Source organism: Magnolia sinica, chromosome 19 (genome assembly GCF_029962835.1).
Source record: "Magnolia sinica isolate HGM2019 chromosome 19, MsV1, whole genome shotgun sequence".
Taxonomy (NCBI): Eukaryota; Viridiplantae; Streptophyta; class Magnoliopsida; order Magnoliales; family Magnoliaceae; genus Magnolia; species Magnolia sinica.
This window is the reverse complement of record NC_080591.1, coordinates 30030494-30046465: the sequence shown is the minus strand read 5'-3', so window position 1 is coordinate 30046465 and position 15972 is coordinate 30030494. Positions and strand designations below refer to the sequence as shown.

The 15972-nt window shown below is 40.8% G+C and overlaps 1 protein-coding gene across 2 annotated transcripts in view; it reads left to right on the top strand.

The window, feature by feature from the left end:
* The window catches only part of LOC131234341 (peptidyl-prolyl cis-trans isomerase CYP71), a 52869-nt gene that overhangs the window by 30802 nt on the left and 6095 nt on the right, over positions 1-15972 (top strand). For both annotated transcript variants that reach the window (XM_058231149.1, XM_058231150.1), the window contains 5 exons: positions 14-135; positions 888-963; positions 9565-9672; positions 9756-9932; positions 13466-13683. In XM_058231149.1, the coding sequence (XP_058087132.1) occupies positions 14-135; positions 888-963; positions 9565-9672; positions 9756-9932; positions 13466-13683 (701 nt within the window). The remainder of the gene's footprint in view (positions 1-13; positions 136-887; positions 964-9564; positions 9673-9755; positions 9933-13465; positions 13684-15972) is intronic.

The window sequence follows — 15972 nt, the reverse complement described above, 5'->3', positions numbered from 1 at the left end:
CCTTTGCGTGCAGATTCATATGGGCCCGATAAAAGTTATGAAGTTCAACCATATATCTGACATTGTGATATCTGCAGATGGCAAGGGGGTCATAGAGTATTGGTGTCCTACCACTCTTCAGTTCCCAGAAAATGGGTATTTTCTTATGATAGTAAATATTGTTTGATTTCAGGTTTGACTATATTTTATGCTAACTGTGTTAGCCAAGTTTGCAAGCATGAGAACAAGAATTGGTTGGTTCTCCTTAAGACTGCTTAACTCTGTTCGGTATATTTATTTCTCGCATACAGCTTTGGTAGTCGAGCAATGAATAGAAGAGCTTGCTCATGCATTTGCATACATGTAGTCTAAAAGTTTTTGAGCCACTGACTCTAAAATTAGCCACGTCCTTGTGCCGGCAGGCCAATTGACATGTTTTATTCCCCATTAAGCAGGCTTGGACTGGAATACTGCCCAGAAATTTCTTCTTTGTTGAAACTTTGTGATATATATGGCCATATGGTGGTCATTTTTTCCATATTCTTTTCAGATTTTTAAAATTTTTTTATTAATTATTAATATTATTATTATTATTATTAATAATTTTAATTCTATATTCTGCTCCTTAACTATAGGTCTGGGTGCATAGAGCTTTTGATTAATTGAATAGTTAGTGATCACTGTTATCCTGTGGAAAATCGTTGAGAATTGGATATTGTCAGTACTTCTATAATTATAGGCTTGCCTTTAGGGATCTTGATATGTTTGTGTGCATATGGAAAATACCCTCATGTATTATTGAACATCTGTCCTTTGTATTATAAATTTAAGCATATGTTTTTGCTGTTGGTGTTTATTGCAAATGGTGTTGTTATGTCATACTTTGTTTCTTCTTATACATCTTGCAGGGTGAGTTTCAGACTGAAAACTGATACAAATCTCTTTGAGATTGCAAAGTGCAAGACATCCGTGTCTGCAATTGAGGTATATCGTGTACAAATTTCTTGAATTTTACTCTTTTGTTTTATATAGGAATTTAAATTCACTTCTTCTCATCTCCAGTTCTGCTTCTGTTTATTTGATCTGGCCAAGTCTGAATAAAAAAAGGAAAAGAAAAAAAAAAGGAGGAGGAGAGAGAACGAAGTGGAGAAGTGTGCCCCAATAAGTTTGTTATTTGGATCAAGTGGCAGTGATGAACTTTTTCTATAGTGTTAGTTTTCTGATGATCTTTAGTTGTTGGATTCCCAGGTAAGACTGTTTTCCTTTTTCACCTTGGGATAAAAAAGGATTCTTTGAAGAATTCACTTCAATTAAATTGGATGACATATCATATAAGAGGATACCTTTGCTAGAATCAATTCTCATGGTGATTATTATTATTATTGTTATCAGTTACTTGGTTATGTACGAGTTAATGAGGCATTTACAAGAAGAGGTCCTGTGGTGTATGTTGTTTGCAGGTGACATAGTTTCGATTATGAGACAAGGGAGGGTATAAACAAAAAGCTAGAACAAAGTGAAAAAGAAAAAGGAAAAAAAGATTACTAATTCCCCATCCATCCCTTACTCACCGCCCACTCAACAACGGTAAGCCATACATTGCTAGCAGCCCAATCTACCCTCCTGCTTTCATTTCCAAAACATCTTCCGTTCCTTTCACCCCAAATTGACCATAAACTGGCGAGAAGACAGTTTCCACGTGGCCTGATTATTTTTGTGTGGAGCTAACCTGTGCCATGCCATAAGGAGGTCTTCCATGTCAAAGGGCATAGACCCAATTCAAATTGAACTTAGCGAGAATAGATGCCCATATATGGCTTGCAAAGGGACAGTGAATATATAGGTGGTTAACTGACATGGCGTTGGAATTGCACATACATGTACACACAAAACAGTGTATTCTACAGTATGGTGCTCTGTACATACACGCAGAGCTGTGTACTCTTAACAATCAAACTGAAGGCGAATTTTTATAAGATAGCTCTAAGATAAACCATGCTTTATGGGACATAATGTTGCGCAGTTAAAGAACATGTTCATAGAATGTTGGGCAATCAGTTGGGATAAGGCTTTGGTTATGATGATTGATTCACTTGCTATCTTTTACAAGTAGAGTGATCATTTTACTTTTACATACCAGTCAAGGTTTTGAATAGCACTATTAGTTGGTGTATTGGCTGGGCCCAAACATATGGTACTGTTGGCATCAGACTGTATCGGCTGGGCCCACAAAATATATGGGGCCATTATGGCCGTACTAGTCGCATCCCCTCCCTCTTTTTTAGCGGACTGGTTCACCCCAATATTGTGTATTGAGTTGGCCGATATGGCCGAATCATAGCAGATTTAAAACCATGATGGTAGTGTTGCAATTGGGCTGGCTGAAGCGTGTCCAAACCCAACCCATGAACTAAGGTCACTAATCCCTGCCCATCGTAGCCCGCAAGCCAACAATCAGGCTTGGGATGGGTGGGGCCAGGCTCCTTGGGCAAATGCTTATCCCAACAATGTCAAAAAAGTCAGGCCAGGCCAACCTATTGGGCCTAGAGGCAAACTCAAGCCCAGGCTCAGCCATATTAGGTACCAGTCATGGAAATTCAGTCTGATCACAACCCGAGGGGCTTTAGGCTCAGCCAGACCTAGAGCAAAGCGGGTTGTACTCCATATGAAACGATGCCATTACCCACTTCGTGTCAACTTGAAATGATGCCCTTAACAAGCATGAAGCGATGTGCGTTCCCATGTTATATCATATTGGACTCAGATACCTTGAGGAATTTGATAGATCTTGGTATCATACCTATGCTGGAAATTAATATTTCCAATCCTTACAAAGGATAATAGCGTGGTTGATCTTGGTACCATATCAGTGCTGGTATAGTTAGGATTGCGTTTTTCTATAAAGAGTGCATGCTGCAGGTCTTTTCTTTCTTTTTTTTTGGTTGCTTTATTTCCAGTCTTTAACTTTTGCGAGGTATTACTCAACCCCTCAAGGATCTCAGAGGGGCAGGACTTCCAACAGGTCCACAAAATCACCTGTCAAAGCGAAAAGGAAATAGAATCAAAGAAGCTCGTTGAATCGGAAGAGAAATTGAGAGACGGTGTTCTCCGAGTCAATCAGGACCTCTTGGATCGATTAAGAAGGGATCTGCAAGACGCGCTAGTGGTGTCTACTAGAGAAGGAGCATCCATCTCACAAGTGCAATCATGGATCGATGAATGCTGTGGAATTCGGCTCGAGAAATGCATTATAAAACCCATAGGTTATAATGATCTATGGATTAAGCTGTCCTGGTCTTCAACCGGACATCCTGCTTATAGCAGGAGTCTTACATCTGGATGGCCCGGTCATTAAAGTCTAGAAATGGGAGGAGTTCTCCATTTTCGGCATGGAAAATGTCTGGATTCTCATATGGGGAATCCCTCTGGAATTGTGGTACGACAAGTTCTTCATCGATGCGACATCAGTGTTAGGCTTACTCGTAGAACTCGACTCCAAGATGAAGATCGGAGAAGAAATGGCCGTGATTAGAGCTCGGGTAAGAAGAAAAAAAGGAGACCCTCTGCCATCCCAGATCAATGTCTCCGTGGATAATAGAACGATCTCTCTACCAGTCCAGCTAGAAGTAAATGGTGAACCTTACCCCAGATGGGGTGACCTTTGGAGAACAAAGGAACCCCGAATCTCCTCTCAGGCCTCTATTCCGTTGCCATCAGAGCATGAAGGTATACAAATTCCATGCTCCTGGGGAGTGCAGACCAATAGTCTGCGTTAGCCTGTTGCCCACAGTAATAACGATGTCAGTCTTCAGTCTTTTCGCGAGACGCGTGTCGACGCTTTAGGAGCCCTGCCTGCTGCGCTTGATCCCCGCGCTAACCGTGGTAGCAAAGCTCCGACGTGGATGGATGAGATCGAGCCACGTCATCAGGGCCTATTATCGATAGCGAGAAATACATTCAGTACCGATTGCGGTTAGTCGCAGAAGTCACGTGGCAGCCTCGGCAGTGCAGTTGATGGCTCGGGAGAGCCTTCTATTAGCCTCGGAAAATACTATGATGGCTCAGGAGCGCGCCCATTTTCAATAAAGTGGGAGCTGACCGTTCTGGCTCGGATGTTTCGGAAAACGCACCCCTTTCCGACCCAAGATCCGATCGTTACCTAATTCCAGCTCTAAACCTAGCAGATGGAAAACTTCCCTCTTCTCCTTTCTCCTCATCGATTCCTCAGAAGATCCCTGCTCATCCAGGGGATCAGGAGCAGAGGGGTCAAGCTGATCAGAGAATTCTTAGCCTCTTGACCGTCCCTGCTGTGGGAGCTGAAGCCATGGAATTTGACGATCAGTCCTAGATGTCTGAAAATCCGGTCACTCCCATTTCTCCAATCTCTTCCCATTTTCTTAACCAGGATTGGCCAGATCTTGCGCTTATTTCCCTCTTTCAGGATGACGATGGAGATGGGATTATGGAAGCAGAGCCATTGCAGGTGCAGATCGGAAAAGCTTCGTACCAGGAGGAAGCTCACGCAAAAATTGCAGAAAATGCTCTGTTCAGGGCTAAACTGATAGACGCAATCCAGAAGAAGAAGTGGATTAGAGATGCTATTGGTCACATTGGAAGATCCATTGACCTATCTTTTGGAGACTGTCTTGACGACTATATTGCCTTATTCCAATGTGTGGAATCTCGCGGTAGACCTCTTCATGTCGTGAGATCCCCCAGAAATCGTCTTGTTAGATCAGCAAGCAACAGAGAGCTTCAATGCAAAGAGCTGAATTCTGTTATGTTCCAAGATAGTAATTTACTAGTCGACACTCAGGGAAGACGGGGCAGGTCGGTTTCCTGATGAAGGTCTTTTCCTGAAACGTTAGGGGAGTGGGGTCCAAACATAAAAGGAGGCTTATCAAATACTCCTGTGGGAGAAGCAACCTGGATGTCGTCTGTTTGCAGGAGACAAAGGTTCGTTAGTTCAATGATACTTTGTTGGGTTCTATCTGGAAGTCCAGAGATACAATTGGGTGGCATTAGATGCTATTGGCAGTGTTGGTGAGGTCCTGCTTGCCTGGAATTCGTCTAGATGGTCCCTTATATCTAGTCGGGTTGGGACTTTTTCGGTGACAATCATCTTGCGAGATGTTTCATCAGATTTTCGGTGTCTTATTGCATCAGTCTATGGCCCCAATCTTGAAGCTATCAGAAAAGATTTTTGGGAAGAACTTAGTGCTATTAGACAGCGTTTCTCTGGCCCTGTTTGTCTAGCGGGGGATTTCAACATGATCAGATCCACTGAAGAAAAATCCCATGGCAATAAGTCCTCTTAAGCAATGAGGGCCTTCTTGTCTTGGATCGACAATCAAGACCTTGTAGATCTCTCCCTTCTTGGTTCCCGATTCACATGGACCAACGGGAGAGCTTCTCCTGTTATGTCTAGATTGGACAGATTCTTGTTGTCTTTGGAGTGGTTAGATGCGTTCCCCTCTGTCTCTCAGAGTGTTTCGCCGCGAACAACTTCAGACCATTGTCCGATTCAGCTCTCAGCTGAGGTGCCCAATTGGGGCCCGAAACCCTTTCGGTTTGACTCTTCCTGGCTTAAAATCGAAGGTTTTAGTTTCTTGATAGCTGAATGGTGGGGTAGCTTTAAAGTGGAAGGTTTTGCCGGCTTCAGGATATGCTCAAAACTTAAGACTTTTAAAAGAAAAAATAAAACAGTGGAAGTAAAAGGAGTTGTTCAAAAGGCAATTGGAATTGGACCTGTTAACGTCTCAGATCTCAAAGATTGATGAGGGCATTGAAGATGGGGTGGTGTCTTTGGATATCTTATCCAAGAGAATCTAGTTGATCCAATCTCTATCATCTAGGGTTCTTGAAGACGAGATTTCATGGAAACAAAAATCCCGGGCAAAATGGATAAAGGAGGGAGACAAAAACACAAAATTCTTTCACAGCATCGCCAATATGCATGCCAGAATCAACAAAATCAGTGACATTGTTGTCAATGGGGTCCGCATTGAAGACAAAGATCTAATAGCGGAAGCGGCAGTAGCTCATTTCAGTTCCCTTCTCAAGAACGATGGGTGGGACAGGCCTCGTTTGGACAATCTTCAGATTGACTCAATTTCAAGTGAAGAAGCCTCCTCTCTTGAGTCCCCCTTCATTATGGAAGAAGTGAGATCGGCAATTGATGCGTTAGGAGGCGATAAAGCCCCAGGACTAGACGGGTTTCCTATTTTATTTTTTCAATCGTTCTGAGAAGTATTACAAGGTGACGTTATGGCTTTTTCAACGAATTTCACGACAGAGGCAAACTCTCCAAAGACCTCGGGGCCTCATTTATCGCTCTTATTCCTAAATTTTCGGGTGCAGCGACCTTTAAAGACCTCAGGCCGATTAGTCTTCTTGGGGGCCCCTACAAAATCTTGGCAAAAGTTCTGACTACCCGGCTGTTAAAGGTGATTGGTAAGATCATATCAGGCAATCAATGTGCATTCATCCCAAGTAGGTAGATAACTGACTGTGCTACCATAGCAAATGAATGCTTGCATTCCAGCCATAGGTCCGGTGCGAAATATATCATTTGCAAACTTGATATTGAAAAGGCCTACACTCACGTGGACTAGGGGGTTTTTGGAATATATGATGAAGCGTATGGGTTTTGGCGACAAATGGAGGAGATGGACAGGCGAATGTATTGGTTCAGCTCGATTCTCCATTCTTCTAAACGGTTCTCCGAAAGGCTTCTTTAAAAGCTCGAGAGGCCTATGACAAGGGGATCCCCTTTCCCCGTTCCTATTTCTCATGGTGGGGGAGGCCCTCTCCATAAGGGACAAGATTCAAGTATCCTCAGAGGCATCGGTATCAAAGGTATGCCCTCCCCTATATCACATATTCAGTTCGCTGACGATATGCTGGTCTTTAGCGAAGCTTCTCAGGATAAGGTAGACAACTTGCGCACTGCCTTACGGTGTTTCGAGGCAGTCTCGGGTTTGACTGTTAGTTAGGCGAAATCAAAGCTCTTCGGGGTGAATATGGAGGAAGGTGAGATTATTAAATGGGCGAGTTCTCTAGACTATGTGGCGGCATCCCTTCCCTCCTCTTTTGTTGGTCTTCCGCTGTGTATAGGTGTGCCCTCAAAGTCCTCTTGGGAAAAGGTTATAAACAGGTTTGACAAATACTTGGCAAAATGGAAATGTCGCTTTTTATCTTTGGGTGGCTGCCTTGCCCTCATCAAGGCGGCCCTTTCCAATCTTCCCTTGTACTTCATGTCCCTATTCAGATGCCCCACCTTTGTTTTGGATTCCATAGATAAACTGAGACGGGATTTTCTTTGGCATGGCAAGGCGGAGAAAAATAGGTTCCATCTCGTGGATTGGAATTCAGTTTGCAAGTATTTTCAGCATGGCGGTGCGAGGGTGAAAAATTTAAAGCTTATGAACCGGGCTCTCCTAGGAAAATGGATCTGGAGACTAGGTTCTGAAGACAGGAGTCTTTGGAATATGATCATCAAAAGCAAATATGGAAAATCCGAGGGTGGCTGGTGGACCAAAGACACATCTCGTTATAGGGCCTCAGCCCTGTGGAGAGGTATACTTACAATGAAAAAGGAAGTTCTAAAAGGTATCAGTTTTGAGCTTGGAAAGGGTGATAACATTCTATTTTGGGAAGATAGATGGGTGGATGATGTCCCTTTGAAAGAAAAATTCCCGAATATTTTCTTTCTTGCTCCTAATCAAGCTAATCCGTGTAGCTGATTGTTACTCTATCTCTGCCGGAACAGTAGAATGGAACGTCGAATGTAGGCGGAACCTTCAAGATTGGGAGATACAAGAATATGTGGACCTTCTCGCTTGCATTTCTAAATATTCGCCGAACCCATTACTTGAAGACAGCCTATTGTGGAGACTGGATAAGTCAAGTTCTCTATAAAAACTCTATACATCGACCTGGAGAGGTCTGCTCCTATCGATGTGCTTCAGTTTAAGCAAATCTGGAAGTATTCGGTCCCTCCCAAGATCTGTGTTTTTGGTTGGTTGGTAGGAAAGAAAAGGATTTTGATGGTGGACAATTTGAGAAAAAGGGGATGCCTCTGGTTAATGTTTGTCTTTGCTGCATGAAGAATGAAGAAACGGTTTATCACCTCCTGATTCATTGCCCCTTCATCTCTCCAATCTGGTCTGATTTTTGCAGCTGCTTCAATTTCAGCTGGTGTTTTCCTGATTCGGCGGATCGTCTTCTCAAGGTGTGGCATGAGGTTTGCTTCGACAAGCCCAGCACTCAGCTATGGAGAACGGCCATTCTCGCCATGTGTTGGTCAGTCTGAGAAGAAAGGAATGGCGGTTGTTTTACGGATACTGCAAACTGTAGTTTCGTGGTCGCCTCCAAGGCAAAACGTCTAATTGTAGAATGGGCTGCTCATGTTGATGTTCTGAAGGGCTATGACCTTCTTTTTCTTGGAGTTTAGTTTTGTCTGCTCTCTCAGCAATCGTTCTAGGCTCTTCCTTGTATCTTTGTTTTTGTTTTAATACAATTTTCGTGACTTCTCAAAAAAATAAAATAAAAAAATAAAATCCATGTCTGTAACTAAGAATATTAAGATGAGGCAGCTTTATTAGCATTATTCGTATTCCACTTCAAACCGGAGCTTCTTTTATGCGATTACAAGATATTCATCATGCTCATTCAATGACAAGTATATTAAATGCTAAAACCTCTGGCTTGTCTATCTTAGTAATAAATTAATGAGCTTTGCTAGGTCCACACATGTGCAGTAAAGCCTTGTACATGCCACATGTGCCAGCATAGCATGATAGGTCCAAGATCCAATCCACCTGTCAGAATGGCACCTATATTGATGCCCTGGCTGAATAATCAGGTTAATCCACCGGTCAGGTGAGACACAGTTAGCAAAGCAAATATATGGCTCTGAAAAACTTGGCTGAAGTTTTCTAATCCATTCACCTGTTTCCAATATTGGGGCCACATGCTGAATGGACCAAATATATTTTTGGGTAAACGTGTATACGGTGGGACTAAGCTGATGGGTGGATTGGATCTTGCACCTATGTGCCATGCTGGCACATGGATGGGGTGTACATGAGCTTTATTGCACATGTGTTGGCGCTTAGCGAAACTCTAAATTAAGAACACAACATACTGGTTTTGGACCATCACTTCCAGGACTTGCATACCACGGGTTATGTTACATTTCCTTTGAAATTACTGTCAGAGACGTACAGCAGACAAGTGGTCCTTCTGTAGCAATCATGAAGAGAATATTTTTCTTCTTTTGTCACTTATTTTTCAAGAAAATATAATTTTAAAAATAAAGTTTCTGCATGTGTTATTATACTAAACCACAGTTTTATGTTCTTATATAATATGTCATTATGGATGCTTGACCATATCTGGTTCTTCGAGATGTGTGTGCCAGTCTGCCAGACACCTCCTTCCATGTCCAATGCAACACATGTGCATTAGGTTCTTGCAGTGCTTTTTATGTCTTTTGGCAGTTCATGATCTTGTATATAAACATTTTTTTTTTTTTTCCTTCTACAATTGCAAGTTTGCAACTATATTTCGCTGTTGTTTCAGGTGAGTCCCAATGGCCAGCAATTTGCTATTTCATCTCCTGATCGTAGGATGCGTGTATTTTGGTTCAAAACAGGCAAATTAAGGCGAGTGTATGATGAATCCCTCGAGGTAAGGCTTATGGATAACTCATCCTTTTAGAACTATTTGTTTCATGCATGTCTCTGCAATAACTGCTGCCCTGTGCTCATTAGGTGGCCCAGGATCTGCAAAGAAGTGATGCTCCACTCTATCGGCTGGAAGCAATTGATTTTGGGCGAAGAATGGCTGTTGAGAGGGAGATAGAGAAAACAGAAAATGTGCCCCAACCAAATGCAATTTTTGATGAGAGCTCTAATTTCCTAATATATGCAACTCTCTTGGGTATAAAGGTAAAATCCCCCATTTCTCTTTTCTCATGTTAAGATGTTTGTTGCAGGCTTGGCTTATCTGTCCTTTAGGGCCTGTTTGGATATCACCAAATAAGTTACTTTTTCTACTTACAACAGTAGATAAGTAACTTATTTGAGATAAGTAAGTTTGGTTTATTATCAATAATAAGTAACTTTTTTTACTTAAAGGTACTTAATCACTTCAGCTTAATAAGTAGAAACCAAGATAAGCTACTTGAGGCATAAGCAGTGTTTCAATTGTCGTTATCGCTATAAGTTTCGCTGGCCAGAGATAAAGAAATAATATCGTTATTGTCGATAATATCGCTGATAATCGGAAATCAGGAGAAAACATGGAAAAGTGATGAATTTTTTTTTTGTGAAACTTTAAGACATGCCTAAATACACATAATTTACATATTTAGGGATAAAAAATTGTAAAAAGTATACATGGCATCAGGACCCACATCGTTCCATCAATGGTTAAATACTGGCAAAGTGTTTGTGAGTGTGTGACACGGACAATACACATATACTGAGAAGTTGCACACATGGCATACAATTAATCAAATTAAACCGTCCTATTTATAGTACTCACTGTAGTTATTTGAGTAGACCCAAACTTCATCATATCTTATTATTTCCGTATGAGATTGGTGGACATTTATTGGACGGTTAATAAATCTAATGGTTGTATAATTATAAACAAGCGTTAATTACTCATTCAATTCAATTTATTTTTTAATGAATATATGTCATGTGTACAATTTCGAGTGCTTTTGTGTGAAGGGTTAACTGCAGGTGGAGTATAATAAAACTCCTATTTTAAATTTTTGGGTGTGTAAATATGTCTTCTTACCCTTACATCCTCTCAGTGGGGCCCACCATGAAGTTTGTGAGAAATCCACTCCGTCCATCCATTTATCTAGACCATGATAGGGCCCGAGCCTAAAAACATGCATATCCAAAACTCAAGTGGACCACATGATAAGGAAAAGTGTGTAAGAAAATGCATACCGTTGAAACCTCCCTGGTCCACCATGATGTTTATATCACATTCACACCGTTCATGTCCCATTCCTGCTGGGATGAATTGAATATATATATAAAATAGCACCAACCTACTGACTCCCACCTAGTGGTGCAAGGGGAGTAGAGTGGATTATGTGCGGCACTAGCCTGACGTAAGACAGTACAACACTTATGGTGGGGCCCACCTTGATATATTTATTGTATATCCATCCTGTCCATCTATCTTTAAAAATCAATTTAGGGTATAATCTAAAAAATGAAGCAGATTCAAATCTTTGGTGGACCATTACATAAGAAACAGTGATGATTGACCATTAAAACCTGCTCATGGGTTACAAAAGTTTTGGATCAACCTAATATTTGTTCGTTTCCATTCATAAAGGTTTACGTGATCTTATCAACGGGTTGGATGACAAATAAACATTATAAAAACATTAATGTGGGCTTGAAGAAGTTTTTAATGGGAGGTTCAACCACCACTCTTTCTTAAAATATGGTCCAGCTTAGATTTCGATCTGCTTCATTTTTGGGCTAGTGTCCTATAATGATCTGGAAAAACCTATAGTCGGCATGGATAAAAAATAAATACATCAAGGTGGGCCCCGCCGTGAGGGCCGCACCATCGTTTGTAAAGCCATAGTTGCACTGAGTTCACTCTCTCAAAAGAGAGCTTGTCTGGAAACGGATTGGTGTACTAGATAGTTGGTGTATTGACGTTAGCAAGTTCTGTGGGTCCCATCATTAGGTATGTGTTATATCCAAACTGTCCATTCATTTTATGAGCTCGTAGTAAGGCTTGAGCCGAAAAAAAACAAGACAGATCTAATGATCAAGTGGACCACACTGCAAAAAGCAGTGGGGGATTGAACATATACCATTGAAACCCTTTTGGGGGTCACTGAAGTTTTGGATCAATATGATATTTGTTTTTCCTCTTAATCCAGGTATTTTTGACCTTATGAACAGATTGGATTGGAAATAAACTTTATGGTGGGCCCTACGAATGTTTTAACGGTGAAAATCATTACCCACTACTATTTCTGGTGTGGTCCATTTGAGCTTTGGATATGATTTATTTTTTGGCTCATGCTCTAAAATGATCTTGAAAAATAGATGAACTGTATGGATGTAATAAATACATCATTTTGGGGCCCATTTAACTTTGATCTCCTTTGAATTGTTCGTACAACTCGGAACTCGAGGAGCGTCAGTGCTCGTCTTCGCATGACTTCTACCCACACAACTACGCTGGTGTATACACTAGTCAATCTGCTTCCCGTCTCATCTTCTCTGGAAAACCTCAAACGATGATAAAAAATCCTGAATATCTCTTCCCAAAATTTCTCTTTTTTTCAAATCCCAACCCAAATCCCCTTTAACCTCACCGAAATTGGGTTTCTTTCAAATCTATTCTTTTCAAAGAAAAAAGAAAAGAAAAAAAGGAGATTTCTTATCTCTGAAAATCCAGCGCTATCGACCGTGATTGGCCCACCAAATCCATCCAAAAGCCACTCTTGCAGGCAGATTTTGAGAAAAAAAAAAGGTAAGAGATTATATATATATATATATCTATCTATCTATCTATCTATTTTGTTTTTTTTGAAATAATAGTGAGAGTTGTCGTTGGTAACTATTTTTTTCCAATAAAATCGAAAATATCGCCGATATTTCGTTGACATTAGGAAGAGAAACGAATTTTTGGTGTTCGGTATTGCTGGTCCAGCGACACCGATAATATCGGCGATATTATCGAATTTTCATCGACAATGGAAACACTGGGCATAAGCAGTTTATCCTTAGTAACTAACGATCCAAACGCCCCCTTAGACTCAATATGTAGTATAGTATCTTCTGAAGACATCTGACATTGTTTCCTAAACTAGTTTTTTTTTTTTTTTGGGGGCGGGGGGGGGAGCTCCCCCACTTCCTATAGTTCTATTATTATTGCATGTGACTGTGTGAGTTCAGAGTGAGCTTGCTTCTGTGGGATTGAAAAGGGCTTTGCAGATCACTTACCACACATTTCGAGATTTGTGCCACACATCAGGTTGGGTGCACTTTGAGCACGCATGGCCAAAAAATCAGTATGATCCACTCATCACGTGTGGCACACTGGTGTGAGCAAATGGATTGTTGGTAAAAGATGAATGGCTCATATCCAATTTACATGAGTGGCTTTCATGATGAGCGGACTCTTCCTAATTTTTGGACAAGGGCATACTCACAGTGCACCCTAACAGTTGAATGGCCCAGATCTTGGACACTTGTCTGATGTTGGCATGTGTGTTGCTCGTCCATCACATGGGAGCAAGTGCAAGACAAACTCCTCTCACTAAACCAAAAGCGAACACTAGGGAGACTGGCATCAAGCATTGGTTGTGCCTTCGGCTATTAACATGGCTCTGACCAATCTCCGATTACTTGGCATGATGATTGCCAGAATTTTCCATTAGTTGCACTTGTATACTTCAATAAATGTTCTTTGTATCATTTTGCCACAGATTGTAAATCTGCATACGAATAAAGTTGCCCGGATACTAGGAAAGGTGGAGAACAATGATAGATTCTTGAGAATTGCCCTATACCAAGGTGACAGAAGCAGTAAAAAAGTAAGAAAAATTCCTTCTGCTTCAGCAAATGCCAATGAGAGCAAAGAGCCCTTGACAGATCCTACTCTCCTATGTTGTGCTTTCAAGAAGCATAGAATTTATTTGTTCAGGTAATGGATCTTTTCTATGTTATCCTGATTCCTGGGTATACATGACAAGACTGAGCACTGCATTCTTAGAAATTTATACTTGCTTGTTCTTACCTGGCTATCAGTTGTTGTAACCCTTGAATCTTCAAAATGGCACTATAGTGATTAAGAAGACAGCCAATCAATGAAGAAATTTTCTTTGGAATCATGAACATAAGTGATGATTTTTAAATTCTCACTAGTGAAAAGGGCTAGACTATTGCATGCATTTTCATCCGTTTCTTAAACAATAGTGCTTCATCCACACCAAGGTATGCAAAAACGGTCACGTAATGTTTGTTATGGCGGTTACGTGATGGTAATGGCATGGGCCATTTTGCAATACTGGGTCTTAACGCCTATTTCCACCATTTCTGTCTTTTTGACACTTTTGCTTCGCGAGACTAACTTATTTTTTTATCAGATTTGTGCAAATTTTGAAGATCGAAACATAAGATTTAAGCCATTTTGAACTGAACATCTGGGGTTGAATTTAGGAAAAAAAGAAGAAGGCAAAATCTCGCTGCAAATGTATTGATTCAACATTATATTATCAAATCTTACTAGATTTGTATTCAGTTTGGTCACGTTTGTATAATTTTCTTTTTTTGTTGTGTGTGTGTATTTTTGCTGGTTTTATATGATTTTCAGCAAATTTCACTTTTTTTTTTTTAAAATTTTAAATTTTGTAAAATATTTGGTGTAGATTGTTCAAATACATGTATGGAGTTTAGACACAATTTCGGGTCTTTTTGCAACGAATAGTGACTTCTTTTTTTTTAAAAAAAAATTCTCAAATTTCTTGAGGGGAATAATGTCAAATGCTTAGGGATATGCATTAGTGGGATGAATCCCACAAATTGCATAAACTTCGGCCCATTTTTGGGGCATTCGAGTGTTCCTAAATCGGCCCGATACTATTTATCTCAATTTAAATTTAATAGTTTCCTCAAATTTCTTGAGAGAAGTGGTCTCAAACGGTTGGTGATATGCATTAGTGGGATGCAAGGTGTGTTGAAACGGTCCCCCCCACATGAATCATAACAGGGCCATATTGCCCATTATAGACCTGTAACGGTTCGTTATGGCCAAGCGTAAGGCCGTTACGTACAGTAACCGGAGGAGAAAATGAAAAAAAGAAGAAGAAAAAAGCATACCTATTGCTTCTTCTCCTTCCATTTCCCGTCCTCGATTTCTATAAGCGGTAAGCCATCAACGCTCTTCTCTGAAATGGAAGAAAGTTCTCTCTCTCTCTCTCTCTCTCTCTCTCTCTCTCTCTTCCTTTATTCTTCTTGGATACGTCTCTCTACAAGTGCGTTTCTCTCTCTCTCTCTCTGCCTTTTCAAAACCATGCCATAATGTGGCTTCTTTATATATAAGCGATAACATTTAAAAAAGGTCCAACTAGTTGACCTAGAAGTTATAGTCCAGCAGTGGAAAACTTCCAACCTTTTTTGTGTGAGGCATCCAATAGGTTGTCCCCATCACGAGGATCACCTTTTACAAAACTCAGGCATATACACTCATCGAGTGGGCCACACTTGTATTTTTTTGCTATTTATCAATGGTTAGAATTTTATTTTTTCTATGGTGTGGCCCACCACCCACTTGACGAGTAGATATGGATGATTTTTACACTAGGTGACCCTCATTTTGGGGGCAATCTATTGGAAATCACATGCACTTTAGTTGGAAATTATTTAGCGTGTGGACCATAGCTCTGGGTCCAACTTGTTTGACTTAAGACCTCTTTTCTAGTTATACGACACTCTGGTGGTGTATGAAGTTTGATACAATTGCACTTGGAAATTTGTACACATGGCATGTATTAAATCAAACTAAAGCCATTAAAATGTGGGGGCCTATTGTTGCTAAATCACAATCCCAAAATAAGATTGTTTGAATGATCATAACCGTTGAGAAGATGGTGGACTAGGGATTCTTCATTGTGTGGAGCTTCAACTATTTGGAGAAGGATCTCTAGTGATAAGGGTTAAGGCCAAATTTAAAGAAGGGATTGGCTTCTCTTTAGGGAAAGGTGAGAAGATCCACTTTTGGGAGGATGCTTGGAGGGGTGATTTACCCTTACAAGTTAGATTTCCGAAAATGGTCCACCTTGGCCCGGATCACAATAGTGGTTGCCAAGTGCTTCTCAATATGTGGAGAGTCTGTCGTGTGGTCCCTGCCTTGTCACAAGAACTTGTATGATGAAGAAGCGAATAAGTTTGTATCACTAATGGACTGTTTGCATCTTTTGTGCCTGGTGAACGA